Genomic DNA, 17,449 nt, shown 5'->3' with positions numbered 1-17,449 from the left:
AGTAGCCATAACATCAGCAAGGGTTCGAGGCTCACTCGCTCCATGGTTCTGGTGGTAGAACGAGTCTTCTCGGATAAGGACTATAAACCGTAGGTCCAGTGTACACATAGCTCATGCGCACTTTAAAGAACCTAGTACATCTTTCGAGACGAGTAGGGGGTTACCCCGGTGTACTAGTCCACACAAACACAGCCACTGTCACACACAGCCACTGTGCAAATTGGGACTGGGTCGTTTTAGAGGTGTTTACCACCTGTTGGTCCAGATCCTTCACTAACTGAGTTAGTGAGAAGTCGAATAAATAAATAATTAAATAAATAAAAGTTAAAATGAATAATTAGTGACATTATACTATACTTTATTATTTTTCTGTTTGCTCTTGTTTAGATGGCAAATATTGCATCAGGATTGATAAACAAACGACTTTTGATACAGAGAAATGTCAACCTATCACCACAAATTGTTGATGAAATTGCCAGAGCATTAGAGGTAAGATACTTTGTTCAATGATTTCAGAAAGATTGACATCTAAATGACACGTGTGCAACATGTGTACCACATGGCAGAATGAAGGAGAAACTGGTTTGTCAACAACGAAGTGGAACTCCAAACAGTTTAAGAAACCAACTGCTAACGTGTACCACACGTCAGATCACAAGGCAACGCATGAGGGTAGGAACCATGAGGATTGTTAACTTTGTGGTCAGCAAAATAATTCCAAACAGCTGAAAACAGACTCCTAAGCCAGCCTTGTCACCAAACTTGCCAAAGTGTGTGGTATCAAAATAAGGAGAATCATAAGAGTAATAAGCTAGATTATTTGAAGAATTTGAGAAACCTGGATTGTCAACTTAGTCAGCAAAAACAGCTGAAGACTCACATTCTCTTGACGCAATGTCCCCGGAACCACCGCTGGACACAACTAAAGCTTTCACAGGACACACTTAATACTTTTGTAGAAAGAAATCAGGTAATGACCTAAAATTCCCTAGATATTTATGTTGTAGCCAGCATTTTGGAATGGTTTTAAGAGTGTTGGAAACGCTAAAAAACATACAAAACAGTATATATCTGAGCCAAAGTGAATTTTATTATTTTATTTAAGTACGTCATCTTCGGCATGTCTTCGGAAGCATTGGGATGTTTGGAAATATCACCCAAACAAAGTTCAAAATGATCATGCTAATTGGTCGGTTAAAATGCTTAGGTATATGTTTTATTCATTCATATACAAAGTAAAACCCGATTGAATCGACGAGTTGGATGGCTCAGTGAGCTTGTATTGAGGGTATTGCCGGGTTGCAGTAATTCTCTACTTGACAATCTTTTAAAATATTTTTTTTAGTTTGAGAGAGATATTCATGTTTTAGGACGAGTTTTATTACTTATGTTTTTATCAAGACAAGGTCATAGTTGATAAAACTAAGCCGTCAGACAGATAGATGCACTATAGACAAACAACGATGCCACATACATGACCAATGTGAGTACAGACACTATCCCAAAATTCACTTACAACATCAAAATCAGTAGGTGAGAGGATGCATTCCCCGTATGGAATCCTTTACCAACAACAGTCATCCTCCAAGCACAGAGGGAACATAACAGCTCAAGACATGTACACCAGTACGAATCCCTTCACCAGGCCATGCCTTCAACAAGCACTGCATGTTAGCCAAAGTAATTGTACCTGGTCATTTTGCTAATACCTTCATCTTTTAATTATTGTGCAGCAGCACAACATCTATACAATTTTCGGGTAGCCCCTTTCATCTGACCAGACGCAACACATGGCAGTTATCTCTAGTTCCGAAAAACTCTGGGTAAACTTGCTAAAGTGTGTGGTACACAAAGAAGGCCCTCTCTATGTATTCCAATGCCCAAACTGAAGCATGTACAAGTATACAAGTACAAGAAAGTACATTTTAAGCTTGAAGTTAAACACTAGTTGAAATTGAATTTGTTTAAAGATTTATTGTCCCTTGAAACACAAAAAAATGAAAGTCAAAATATTCTAAATTTAAATTGGCCATATCAAAGTAATATTAAAGTTATTCACTTTAAGTCGAAAATTCGTGCCAAAAACAACAATTTTACGTAATTAACAGGTAAATTAGTTTGATTACATTTCGTCTGGAAAATCGTCACGAGAGAAAGTAAACAAAGATTTCAAACCAAGAGTATGCATTATGCATGATCCTAATTAGGATTGTTTACAACTCGTCACGGTTGAGAAGGTGTTTTCACACAGATCGCGAGGAAGTTTATGATTATGCATACAGAGTAGCCAAACAAGCGCGTTGCATTATGAGATATGTTTTGATCGAAAACTTTGACTGGAAGTCACAGTTTTTTTTAAAACTAAAAAACGTCTATATTTCAGTTAAATAATTTTTTTTTCCGACTAATTTTTGGAGAAAGTTAATAACTATTATGATACTTCAAAATGACCCACTTTTTTTTTAAATCTTCTAATTTTTATTTTTTTGGAATTTGACAAAGGGACAATACATCTTTAAGGTGTAACTCTCAAACGTTATTACAATTTTTTTTGCACAAAGACTAATTGATAATAATACTAAGAGAACATTCACACTTGATAAACATGTGTTGATTATTTTGAAAACAAATTTAATATTCATATTCGTTAAATCATCAATTTGTAACGAACTGGGAATTTTTCGATGATGCAGCTCATTCATTCCCCTGAGTAGTTATATTACTACTTAAAAGTTAAGTAGCTGTCACATGACTCTGATGCAGTGTTATGATTGGCTGTCTACTACTTCTAGACATCGTCGTACCTCATGATCTCATTTCCTCAGCTGTTAATCGTTGCGTTGAAAGAAGTAACAATTTGGTTTTTTTTCTACCCACATGCATCACCTGTTCCGCAAGCCTTCCTTAAGCTGTTCATATTCTGTTTATTTATTAATGGTTTCCATGGTGATTCGTGAATAAAATTAGGTGACATTTACCAGGTTTCTGGGTCACCACATTTATATTTAATTTTAGTTTGCTTCAATATTATTGCTATAATAATCAAAACCATTTTTTGAATGATTTGGCGATATTTATTTGCCTTTGCATGTATTAGTATTCAATTTATGAATTTACATAAATTATACTCCTGTAAAAAACACAGTTTTAACTGTGTATTTAAAAGTACTGCTGTATTATAATTTTTAGTAAAATCTATACTTCTGAATAAACGTTTCCCAGTTATTTGTTTGTTATTTGTTTGTTAGTTCATTTTTATACTGTGTGACCTCTTCAGTCACAGACTGATCTCCCAGAGGGCCCAGTTGGTGAACAGTGGCTGTGATGCACTAATACACCGGGGTAACCCCCTACTCATCTCGAAAGATGTACTAGGTTCTTTAAAGTGCACACGAGCTAGTTGTGTACACTGGACCTACGGTTTATAGTCCTTATCCGAGAAGACTCGTTCTACCACCAGAACCATGGAGTGGGTGAGCCTCGAACCCTTACCGATGTTATGGCTACGTAATTACGGTTCCACTGTCTTAACCGCTCGGCCACTCACTCACTCTCCAGCTATACAATACTCACTTATACAGCCACAATACATTTATTACTTAATATCTTTGCATTATTCAGTTAATATTTGAATTAAAAATTTGCATAAATAAATATTAAACACTATAATACTTTTATTAGTGTTTGCATTAGATGAATTAAAGTTAATGTTGTCAAAATCTAATCGTTGTTAGATACAGTAACACAATATAACTCACTGTAGTCAGAGAATTCATTTAAATAATTAATTTTATTTGCATTAAATAGTTATTCAAATTCTAAATATGCATAAAATATACACAGGTCCTACCATTGTATGAATAGTTCTATATTCTACACTTTGGATGAATTAGACAGACAATAGACTCACTGCAGCTACGTAATACATTTTAATTATTAATTTTAAAATGCATAACAAGCAATGTTTACGCCCATCCTAATCAGGGGAGTGGTCATGCATGAGAAAGTCTCAGAATGATTGCTTCTTAAAATTTAGAAACTCACTTAGACAATTTAATCACTTGAAAGTGATTGATTTGATTAAAAAATATAGGCCTATGTCACTATTTAGCATTTGGTTCACAAAAAGTTGAAGGCCTAGGTGTGGTAAAAATAAAAACTTGAGTTATAGTTCTTCATCTGGAAACTAGAAATATTCAATTGCATAATTGCGTGTGACAACTCTGATATAAAAATCAACCAATAATCTGCGAATACTTCTCCAGCTACAAGTACTGTGTTTTAAATACACTTTTCTGATCATATAAACACAAGTAATGATGTTATTAGTTTCTTGAGTGCACTATACCTGGATAAATGTACCAATAGGCCCTTTTCCTTTTGAAGAGAACATTATTGGAAAAGGGTTGTGAACACCCCTCCAAGACATTGGTATCATCTATGACTAGCACCTTTAAGTGGGTGAACCCGCACCCACATACCTCAACATCAACTCTGTTCTGAAAAGGCCTATGTTGGTTTATCCAGGTAAGTTAGGCAGAAAATAAAAATAAATAAAAATACAACAACTATATATTTTAATTATAACTTCTTTGTTTTTATAGGAAGTTGCAGAGTGTGATAATTCAATAGTGGTACATTTTATCAAGGAGTTTCATCTTTTAGAGAATTCATCACAAAACAGGGATGACATTAGTCTTGATGTTCCAGTCATTAAACTTCTACTGGACCTTCTCCAATTTTCACTGGTAAAATTATCATGTTTTTCCTTTTTTAATTATTTTACCAAGGATTTCCACTAAATGTACAGTAATCCTTGGATTCTATGAACTAGCAGAACTGTGGATTGATGGTTGACATTATGTATCAATTCATAGTCCTTTGTTCAATTCCAACTCTTATTTTCTGATTTTTTTTATCTTCACAAAAACGTGTATGCAAATTATTTTTTTGTTGTAATAATATTATACCCCTGACCATCACTACCAACAACAAAAAAACAGGTCAAAGTTTATTATGCCAACTATTGAAAATGAATGAAAAATTGCATATGGGTTACCAAATTTAGAATTAGCAGTTTTCGATGACAGTTATGGTACTACAGTCTACAGTCCCATTACCGGACACCATTGGGCTGGCCTAATCTTTTTTTTCTCTGAAAAAATGTGTTTTTATGGTAAAAAACGGATTTGGAATCTTTTGAACTTAAGTTTTGGTAGAGTTTCTGTTCTTCAGAGAGTCTTGTAGGAGAGTAGACATAACTTATTTATTATAAAGTTGTATAGTTTTAGAAACTTGAAAGTGTAGAGTCAGAGTTTATTTGAGTAAATATGGCACACCACGGGTGCAATTGAATGAAAGTTGTATGACAGGAAATTATAACCTTGATTATAATTAACTTTGAATTATCTTACATTCCCATAGTTTGCTAGTAGACATTATGCTACAAAAAGCTACTAAATATGGGGCATGGAAAATGAAATCATTCATGCTTCGACGACTAGGTAAATTTATTTTCGATAAACAAAAACAGTTCTGAAAGCCTAACAAAGTCAATGGAAAAATACAACATTGTAATACACAGTACACATACTATATTATTATAATACAGTTTTTAAGATAAAATTAGAAAAGGAGATTGTTCAAAAGTTTGATTAAAAGAGGTGACTTGTTTGACTTGATTTGTCGGTGTGAAAAACATTTGCTGTAAAGTTGTATATAAAGAAGGCTGATGTGTTGTTTACAAAATGAGTGTAAAGGAAGAATGGCAAAAGAGTTTATGGTGGATAAAAACAGTGGAAGAAGCTATTAGATGTGCAGCTATGAAGAAATGTGCCAATATGATGTCATTAGAGACCTATCTTAAAAGTGGCATGAGGAATACCTTTACAGTACTTGTAGGTTTCTTAAATCTTTTTCTGCATCTCAATGCAACACATTTCATAGTGTAAGCTTGAAAATATAGATGTGTTACTTATCATAGAATATAAGCCCTACTTAAATTATGTGTAAAGAATTCCCATAGCAAAAAAAATTAGTAGATTTAAGTAGTCGTAAGTAGAAATAGCTCTATTTTTAGTAGCCCTAATAGTTTTTAAGTAGACCTTTTTATCTCGCCTACTAAGGATTTTAACTCAATAAGTCAACGACGATGGAATGACTACTTAATTCCCAGCTATATAAAAAAGATAGTTGATTAATAGTTACTGGCTATTAATTATTTGTTAACAGTCTATTGATAGGTTATTGGTAGCCCAAGTATAGCTATTATAAGTAGACAGTTGATAGATATGATACTCATAGATTTCTAATAGCTATCTGGTAGTCCATATCTATCTATTGTATAAAATAGATAGTTTATTAACAGTTACTGGCTATTATCAGTTTATGTCTATTAATAGGTTGCTGGTAGCCCATTGTATAGCTATTATAAGTAGACAATAGATAGATGTATACAACTGTGTTACTCACAGATTAAAAATAGTGAAACATCTATCTAATACTATTAGTAGGGGTTTTGAATTATGCTAATGAGGTAAAACCTATTAGGACCTATCTAAAATCTGCCTAAAATCTACTTATTAGTAGGTACCTTAATAGATATAGAGCTTTATCTCTTAGTGTACGTGAATTCTGTAATCCGATTGGTCAATATGTATTAGATATAATTCCGTATTACGCCCATTTACTCAGTCAAGCGGATCAGAAGGGTAATATATCCCGTATTACCTTTTTGATGTTTCTACGCGCGCATTGTTGATGTATTCTAAGAGATAAAATTGTTGCCCCCTGCTTGTTCTTACGAAATATGGGAAATATCTACGTTCTGGTTCCATATTCCATTCGGCCTTCGGCCTCATGGAATATGGAACCAGAACGTAGATATTTCCCGTATTCCGTGAACAAGCAGGGTGTAACTAATAATATCTAGACTCAAGACTTTTTGTTGTTGGTTATTATTATTATTATCATATGTTGATTTTTACATCTAAGAGAGAAAGTACTTGAAAAAGTTTCTAAATGTTGATAATAAACATATGCAACGGAACACTCAGAAATTGATTGCAGTTCTGGAAACCCTTGATTGTGTGAATTCGTTATCATGTTCCATTCTTCAACTTTACTGTAGCTTCATAGCATTCAAACTCTTTAACTCATTTTTTTGTATGTGTTTATTTATGCATTTACATATGTCATGGCATTTTGTTTATATTATTTTCAGAGTATAACAGTATTACAAATTTTAAAGTACAAATAAAAGTGAAAAAAAACATAAAATTCAATAAGATATTTAAAAGATTAATATTATAATGTACTACTGTATATTCACTTCCTTTCGATTAATTGTTTTAACCTTTTTTTGGAAATAAAATTATTAAACATTATCAGCTAAGAAATTTCACACTTAATTGGCTATGGTGTTTCTGACAGTTGAACGTGCAATAGAAGTAATAATGAATACAAAACTATTAGTATTACTATTATTATATTACTCCAAAAATTTCTTTTTTCATGACTCCACTAGCAATACACATGGATATAGCTGTGTTTTTTGGGTATTAATGACTTTTGCCATTTATTTAAAAAGGATATCAAAATATCCTTGTAACTGTACAAAGAATGATGGGTTGTTATGACATCACAACTAACTCATTTCATTTTCAAATTCATTTTTTTTTATCATACAAAACAGTTTTAGTAGTAAGATTTATTTAATTTCTTTGTGATATTATATTTGTCATAAGCATAATCAACAATTAAATATGATAGTAGTTTTGCTGAACCTAAACCTACCTAAACTTTTAGAAACAACTATTCAAGCATCATCTGTGTCTAACTTTCCAAAACCATTTTCTTTCCAACTGATGCGGCCAGCTAGCTTATTTAAAGATAATTTCTTCTGTAATTTTGAATCATTAAAACGAACCAGTTCAGTTTATAAAGAATAATCTTTAATTGCAGGTAATTATGAATTTCAGACATCTCTAATTAGATAATTATTAACATAATTTTTGAATTTAGGAATTTTATTTTCACACTTCCTCTTAACCCTGTTAAATTATCTGTGATTTTAATCGCTTCTTCCCAACGGGAATATAACTAGAAACCACCTGCTCCGGGAATTGAAGCCCATCGCTTCAAGTTAGTCATCATCCATATATATATATAACAACTTCAAGTATTATTTATTGTATTGTCATAATTCTTACTCACACAATTCAATTTTTTCAATATTAGGTCCTTTGTTATTGTTTTTGCAGCTAGGCACTTCCTATCAATTGTGGGAACCTGGGTTTAAATCAGGTTAGATATAATGATGATTTAATGAGAAAAAACAACTTTTACTTCTAAAGACCTTTGTAGATCATCTTGTTTGTAGATTGTTATCTATTGGTTGCAGTTATATTTACATAATATATAAATGAAAAATAGTAACTGATAATTTCTACTAGAGGTCCAATTAGCAATTCCTTTTTAAAACTTAAAAACAACCAAGCTCCAATTAAAAAACAAAACCTAGTAAAAAAACGTGACATGTTGTATCAAATTGATTCTTGTCATCTTTAAAGGAAACAAACTTGTTTGACTTACTTTTAACCAAATGTCTGTGATTCTAATCCAGGGCTGTAGCCACCAGTTCGGTTGGTAAGGTTTCAACCTGACCACTTTTACACAGAGAGGCCTAAAGACAACCCATATAGATTGTTCTCTTTTCTTGCAACCACCCACCACTTTATTTCTGGTGGCTACAGCACTATGCACTTGTTGTAAACTGTATCTCCTCCACATGACGTAATTTGTTAGTTTTTTCTTATTTAAAAAATAAATTATTTTTCATCTTTAGGCCTAAAACTTTTTCGATTTTGAAATTGAAATGATTGATATCAATTATAAATAGATTTTACTAACTCAATTAGCAGTTTCAATTGGGAATTTTTGTATAACATCTGTATTTACTTAATAGTGATTGCAATTCTCCATTAGATAAATATACTCAATGGAAACAGTACTTAATAGAAAATTCCCAATTGAATATGCCAAATATGAGATAAAGCAAAACCTGTCTGCTGTCCTCTATAAACTTTATAACAGACAACGTTAAAGCTTTTTGAATTTTTATTTTGTATTTTAACATTTATTTTCTATTTTACTAAGCATTTCTTTAATCTAATTGTTTTGTTTTAAATATTAATAATATAAATGTTGATACAGATTGGCATTCTCAACTGAAATATAGGTTATCGAGATTTTTCCACCAAAATATGGACACTGTAACTGATGCAAATGTTTTATATAGGGCCATCCTTCACATACATTACGTACATGTCAATTTGGATCAATAAGCAATGTGGGTCAAGAATGATATAGTGATCTTATTTTATTATTTTATTTAATGTTATTATTATTAATGTGTTTTATTTTGTCTCATCTTTCTTTTCAATAGGAACCGATTGAGCACAATGCTCTTTGGGTAAAATTATTAAGCGTCCTCAGTCAAGTCGAAGAAAACATTGAAGTGTTTGTGAAGATGAAAGTTGCGGCAACCATGATGGGCGCGATGGCTGCTCATGTTAACCAGCGAGAAATACAAGAAAATGGCTGTCTATTGCTAAGCAATATCGCAAAGTTTAAACCAACTCCAAAGCAAAAGGTTAGGCCTGCGTCATTGAATCTTTTCAACTTTAATTTAAATTATATAAAAAAATGTTACTTGTAAAGCAACAATGTGGCATGGACAAGTGGCTTCAGTCATTTTTTTCAAAAAATAAAAGTTTATATAATAGTTTATTATGAAACTCTGATGTACTAAAAAAATCAGACTTCCCCATGATTATAACAAAATATTCCAAAAGATATTATGGAACAATTTTCTACAACACAACTATTCAAATAAATACATTTTCTTGAAGACAAGTGAACAATAATTAAAATAAATAAAAATAAACTTATGCACCATTTTTCTTTATGAGTGCATTGAATAGATATATTTATGAAATTGTGTTGCATTGAATGAAAAAACACATTAAATTTAAACATCACTAGAGTCTAATTTATCAAAGTGCTTTCATGATTAGTGAGGGCTACCTATAAAAATTGAAAATAATCATTTATGTTTATTTTTACATTTTTATTGATTATTTCCCATACTGTTTTGTCCAAGATAAATTTAGTCACATAATTATATATGGGACTAAAGATTGTACTTAATTGGCAATCAGGCATTCTGTAATATTCATTTATATTTTTTATTCCACAATAACATTACAGAATACAGTATTATAAGACTACGCCAATAGGGTTGATGTTTATATGCTAAAACTCTACACAGATCACACATAGACAGATGTAATGCGAACAATGTATTTTAATACTATCAATAACTCAATACAACAACATGGAAATCAAAGCCACCACGAACGAACAACGCCAGCCCATGAGGGCGCACTGGCGCTATGTAAATTAGAAATAGAATGAATAAAAAAAAATAGCAATAGGTTTGCATAGGACAGTAAACATGAATGAATTTACATCAAAAACAATTCACTGGAAATTGATGATACAATAGCACAGTTGTGTAAAACATTTTAGATAAGTTTGTTTACTTTTTAATATAAATAAAATTTATTTAAAATGTTATTTTTCAGTTTTACAATTTCAGCAGGGGTTTTTGGGATTTCATGTTCAGAATCACAGTAAATTATTTTTCATATGCGAAAAAAAAAGAAAAAAGTACTGTTCAATGACTGTTAAATAGTGCTTACATTGCACGCCATGTGACCCACGATCGTCCAATCAAATGACATGAATTTATTTAGCTTTTATATAAAATGTTTTATTTAACACTTCAGTTGTCACATACTGTAGATGAAAGAAAACATTGATATTGCAGTACAAAGTGAATACCGAAAACCAATGGGTTTGCAATGTCTGGTTTCCCAAAAAAAGTCTGGCTATTGATTCCAATTCTTAACAGTTTTCATGGAGTCTGGGATTATTGACTGTATTATGAATGTAATTCTTCCAGAATTCAAATGGCTCAACAAAATATATATATTTATTTGTGTTTTCCACAGGCACCAGTTAGAGAGAGTGGAATTCAGGTGGTAACACATGCAATGGAAAGACACCTTGACAATAAAGTCTTACAGAAACTTGGCTGCCGAGTGATTGCAAATGTACTGGCAACGATGCACTCTGTGTCAACTTGGGTTGTACAACAGGGTATGATGGGTTAATTCTGTATACAAAAAACACAAGTCTAGATTTATTATTGTTTTTTATTCTTTATACTGGGTAGCCTCTTCAGTATAAGACTGTTCTCCCAGAGGGCCCAGTATATATATATAAAGTATATAAACATCACAGGCACAGAATAAATTCTAAACCGCCCGGTGAATATATATACATGATGAGTTTGTGACAGTAGCTGTGTATGAAGTAAACCGGGGTAATTACCCCCTACTCGTCTCGAAAGATAGTAGGATTTTTAAAGTGCACAAGATAGCCTATCTTATTAGCAAACTCTAATAGAATTAAAGGTAAAAACATGGATCAGTTCCTTCTGTGTTTGTCTCAATTGCCTGTGACCCAAGAAAGAAATAAAAATGTTTCAAAGTAAAAATGCATTTAAGAAACTTATATTATGTATACAGTATACTGCATTTTCTCCCCATACATGAAAAATAAAGAAAATCTTTGAATTTGTAGTTTGATTGAAACCTAATTAACTTTTGCCAAAAAAAAATATATATCTCTCTTCTTTTAACTTGGTTAATGAGGTGAATATTTTATGTTACATTAAAATGGCAAATTATATGTATATACAGTATACTGCATTTTCCCCCCATACATGAAAAATAAAGAAAATCTTTGAATTTGTAGTTTGATTGAAACTTAATTAAATGGCATAATTCAATTATTAATACATTGTCACGTTGTATGTTGCACTCACTAATATCATTTGTAATGGCCATCATATTTCATATTTTAACTAAATGAACTTCCCACTGGAAGTATTATATTTAAAAATTAACCTCTAATCCTTTCACTTCTTAAGCTTATCATTCCGTAGCCCTAAGCCAAAGTCGTCTGTCAACTTAGTTAATTAAATTCTATTAATGTCCCGATATCTCCACTACCTGAAGCATTTTCTGATTGGTCGGTTGTCTCACATCAGCTAGCGCAGTCTTTCTGCCTCCGCTCTTTCCTTCAGTTATATCCGTTTTAGACTTTCAAAATCACCCTTAAACTTGAATGATACAGTTTCACTAAATAGAGGGCAGTATACATAACTAGCAAATTGTGTAGTACGTTGTAAAGAAATTAGTTATTATTAAATTAGTTTCCGAATGATGTGTACTTGAGGTCTAAAGCTCTGTCTACACTATCAAATTAGTTTGACAAAAAAATGTGTGATGTGCCCAATTATGGTAGTGATATGGCAAAATATGGTAGTGATATAACATCATCCATACAGTATATTATGGACACATCACATTTTGTTGTCACATAAACTTTGATAGTGTAGAACAAGCCTAAATGATTGACATTCTGGAACTGCAGTAAAATAATTTGACATGGTTTATTCCTGAATCCACGATATAACATAAAATGATGTATTATAGCAATAACGTTTAAGCCATTCAATCAAATTCAATTTACTGGAATTGCTTACAAATTGTTTATACATTTTAGATTATGAGGAGGAAGATGCAGAGAAACTGACCATATCAGCGCTAGAGGTCATCGACTACACCAAAGACCATGCCCTACCAATAATGGACAAGGTCACGGAAGCTCACAAAGGCAACCTGGATATAATGAAAGAACTTGCAAGAGTGCGTGTTTACTTCCGTAACAATGACAACGAAAAAGCAGACTGGTACGCAAACAATTTTTCTCCTATAAGTTACTAAATAAGTTTTTTTTTTAAAGAATTTTTGCCAATAAATGGTTTCACACATGGTTAATTCTTGTATCATTTGTAAGCTTCAATTATGTTTTAATTTGAAAATTGAATTTTAAATTACCATATGTTTAAAAGAGTAAATATAATTTCAATTTTAAAACATATGTCTTTCTTTTTATTTCAGTGACAGCGAAAAGCTTTCTTTTGAAGAAGAATATCTTGAAAAAGAAATAAATCCAACTTGTATGAATGGTATTTTAAAGAAATATGTATCCACGGGTGATATACCAAACAGAGTTCAAAGGTCAATGCCCAGACGTGTAACATTCTCCAACAGTGCTTCAGTTCGTCTTGAACTTTTAGGAAGCAGCTCGGACGAAGATGATTCCAGTTCCGAGAGATCAACGGAAGACCTCAGCAGCTACAACAAGAGTAAAAGTACCAGTGATAAGCTGCAGCGATTTATGCAAGGCAATTTGTTGGCTCAGTGTAAAGAACTTGAACTAGCCAATGGCCTAGCGTTTCCAGCCCAGATGCAGACTACAGGAAGTGATCTCACAGGCAAGGAGGAAATGAGTGATTGCAGTGGGCCTATGATCAACCTTGACAGCAATACATTGCAAAGTAACGCATTTACCAGCTCAACAAGTTTGACAGATGATCAACCAAATGGGGAGGAGCCTAGCATTGCAAAACAATCGGAAAACCCTGGATCACCACTCAGCAGTGTGTCAGAAACCGGTAAGCAGTCCCACACTGCTGTTAGTCAGGCGAGTGAGAGTGTATACGACGAAGCAGTTAGAAAATCCATCGGGGATGCTCATAATAGGCCAGTGCCCCTTGTTTCTTTAACCTTTCCCGGTGAATCAGAAAAGTTTATTCCGTCAATTCATGTTATTCCGGCTGAAGACATTGATGAAGCTGAATTTGAATCGTCGCATGAAGTATTGAGTCAAGAAGGTTACTATGGTTCCGAGGAAAACTTGAGTGGGAATGAAAATGCCATAAATTTGAGTGATTTAGAAAAAGTAGAAGCAGATGAAGAAGATAACTGGGTTTATATTAAAGAAAGTGATGACCTTCCACCAGAGGATTATATAGATACTGACGAAGAAACAGACATCAGGATGGGACAGGCTGAAAGTTATTCCCGCTTTTATCAAGATAGTCAAAATTTTGAAGGTGAAAAACAATTTGATCGAAAATCAGGTGGTTGTCTTGTTCGAGGAAATTCAAAATTCTACATAAAAAATCCACTACCAGATCTTGAAAAAGCAATAGGAAATGATTTTAGTAAAAATGACAGTATACATAAAAAGAAAGTCAGTGTTAATGAAGATGATGAAATTGACTTTGATATGTGTGAAAAGTTCCGTGCGGATAATGCTATAAATGAAGGAAAGGCTGAAGAAATTGTGTTTAAAATTGAAAACATTGAAGAAAGCCAGGAATTATCAGGGTCGGCACAGCCAGAAGGATTGGACGAACTTCGTGTTAAACAGGTCGGAAGATTTATTATTATTGAAGATGATTTGTTAGACGATCCATCTGAACCACAAAAACCGAAGAAAAAGAAAGAAAAAAGAAGAAGCTTTTACGATAATGTGGAATATGTTTCGCAAGAGCCTTCTTCAGAAAGCTCTGAAGATGAGAAAAACTTTTCGGAAAAATCCGAAACTGAAAGCCAACTGGCTGAGGAGGACCAGGATATAGCACATCATAGGGAAGAGGACGACGATGATGATAGAAACGGTAAAGGCATGACAGACAGTACAAGCTCATGGTTACGCAAAGAAAAGTGTGTAATTCTCTCTGTAAATGAAATAAAGGACGATAATGAAGAAAAATCGTTTGTTTATAACTCAAGTAAAGGGAAAGAAATTATTGACGAATATACCGAAATTGACATTGTTGAAGCATTAATACGAGGAAAATGTGAAGAAAAACGCGAAATAAAATCACCGTCTCCTCCAAGTTCTCCAATATCTGACTATTCCCCTACGTTCACTAAACTCTGGAAGAAGGCAAGTTTTCGTGAACGGTACCGTGATAGTGAACTTTATTCAGATGCAGATCTGAGTGAGGTCACTGAGGATACCGTGAGTTTAAGTAGTAGTTTTGAAAATTTAATTGCGCAGTCTTTAGATGAAGCATTTAAAGATATCGGTGAGGCGTCATTTGATGTGGACGCATTTGGAGATATTGAAATGAAATCTAAATCATTGGAAATGAACTTAACTTCAGCAGTTTGCCGGCGTTTATCTAGCGTTAGTCGACCTCCAGCAAAGCCGCGACGAACAATGTATTATAAAAATGGGGATGATGTGCGTATGAGTTTAGAGAGGACAAGTCATTTAGACTGGAGTCATCAATTGATGATGCATAATCGTGACCCATATGAGTATGAAGGAATAAGCGTGAAACGTACGGTAAGTACGCCTGATCATACCACTACCGCTGGAACTGCAAACTTCTGGGAGAAATCGACTGAAGAAACGACACCGATTGCAGATATACAAGAGGAGGATTCAATGGAAGTTAATGCTATTATGGAAGGCACAGAGGTAAGACATTTTTTTTAGGTTGTCCTGAAAAAAATTACACAATAGTGGTTTTGGTAGTACAGTATATAAATGCTGCTTACCTGGATAAACTGACATAAAAGAAATTGTGAGGTGTGTATGGGTGTTACCACTGTCCTAATGTTCTCTCCTTGAAAATGAAAAGTGCTTATATTGGTGTATAGATAGATAGATACAGTTAACTTTAAATAACTGTAAGTCGTACTTGTTGGTGTTTGTGTTCAATATCAACTCTCCATCTTTTCAATAATTCCAAAAGTACTGTGGTTTGTAATCAATATAATTGGTTTTGGCAGAATATTTTATGGTTTTAACTGCTTAATATATAACATCAGATTGTTTGTATTGGCGTCAGACATAAATAATTTAACCGTTCTATCAAATTTAATTTATACTTTATGAGTTGACTGTCTCCGATTATTTCAAATGAACTCTGCAGGTGTTTTTATGCTGTTACACCTGTTTTATGCTAATGATCAAATTTTTTATGCAACACTTAGTCAGCAATCACTCAAGAGCAAGGGCTGTTTGTATTTTTAAAGAGATTCGTGTTGTCTTACTTTTCAACGTCGCCTCATTGGTACTTCATGAGTAATATTTGAATCTAGGTAGTCTAGCAGGCTATCATATTCCGTAGCCCTTTTAAACTATTTAACATACTCAATAATTCTCTTTAAAACAATTTTCAAGCTTCCAGGATTAGCATTCCCTTAATTCTTTCCAACCACCTTGATCACATCCAATATAAAGTTTAAATGTAATTTTTTATTTTTATCAAAAAAGCTTATTCATAAAGCTTAACAATCAATCATTTCTGTTGATTTTCTTTTACTGTATTTGTAAAGCAAACATACACACATTGCTTTTAGAAATTATTTTAGCATACTGAAAAATATGAAGGTTTGTTATTATACAAATTATAAATATATACATTATAATTTAGCTAATTCCTATCATCCTGAAAGATTTTGTTTTTGTTTTCCACAATGCCCACTTGGAAACATAATACTGTACCCTGATTGTAACAGAAAATTACCACACATCAACCTTTATTTTCCTGATTGTGAAGTAAAACTACAATTTATGCAAAATTTAGCGAATAAATCTTACATTATTTCACAAATGCTGTTATCGCATAAGACGTGTTTTTGATGTGGGTATAAACCATGACGTCATTGTGGTTTATTTAAGGTACGTATCCTAATGATTTAGCTGATTAGGTAACCTGGCAATTTGTTAATTAAATACTTCCATGCTTTAGCGAAATGAAAGATGCTAACATTAATTTGCTAACCATGCGATAAAGACCAAATCTAAATGCTTTCTTTCACAGTAAAATATAAAAAGTACCGGAGAACCAAAAAGTGCCAGTTGGCAATCAAATGTTTGTTATAAAGAATTTTTGATCTAACACATCTACTGTATGTATATCTGTGGATTTGGAGCCAGATTTAGAGGGGAGTTCATCTACCAACCATGCCCTTTATCTTTCCCTGTATATTTTCCTTTTTAGAAAATAAAAAAAACACACAATTAATCTACATTATCTTCGGCATGAATGTTCCTTGCCTCATTATACAAAATGCTAATTCCGCCCCTGTGATTGGTTAATTCTTTATCATGTGCCATTCAATGTTATTATACTAAACAGTTTTATTATGGTTTTAATACATAAAATATTTACTTTTTTGTAAACATTTGGATAATTCTGTGTAGCAAAAGGCTGGTTTAAAATAAAGGCTGTTGCAATTAATTTTATTGTAAATATTTTTTACGGTGAACTTCATTTGACATTTAAAAAATATCAAATTTGTAATCTCCTATCAAGATTAGAAAATGTAAAAAGGAAATTTGTAATTATTGGATAATTTCATTTTACATAGATTTGATTTAATTTTTTTATTCATAACATCTGCTTAAACAATTTAAACAAATAATACCATAAATTTTTAAAAAC

At 32.6% G+C, this 17,449-nt stretch overlaps 1 protein-coding gene across 2 annotated transcripts in view; it reads left to right on the top strand.

Moving 5' to 3' along the window:
* The window catches only part of LOC140059033 (uncharacterized), a 46,825-nt gene that overhangs the window by 16,165 nt on the left and 13,211 nt on the right, over positions 1-17,449 (top strand). For both annotated transcript variants that reach the window (XM_072104848.1, XM_072104849.1), the window contains exons 3-8: positions 388-489; positions 4,605-4,748; positions 9,446-9,652; positions 11,076-11,223; positions 12,697-12,883; positions 13,095-15,474. In XM_072104848.1, coding sequence (XP_071960949.1) covers positions 388-489; positions 4,605-4,748; positions 9,446-9,652; positions 11,076-11,223; positions 12,697-12,883; positions 13,095-15,474 — 3,168 coding nt within the window. The remainder of the gene's footprint in view (positions 1-387; positions 490-4,604; positions 4,749-9,445; positions 9,653-11,075; positions 11,224-12,696; positions 12,884-13,094; positions 15,475-17,449) is intronic.

Source organism: Antedon mediterranea, chromosome 9, assembly GCF_964355755.1.
Source record: "Antedon mediterranea chromosome 9, ecAntMedi1.1, whole genome shotgun sequence".
NCBI classification, from domain to species: Eukaryota; Metazoa; Echinodermata; class Crinoidea; order Comatulida; family Antedonidae; genus Antedon; species Antedon mediterranea.
The sequence above is the reverse complement of the archived record's forward strand: the minus strand, read 5'-3'. Positions and strand labels throughout refer to the sequence as shown.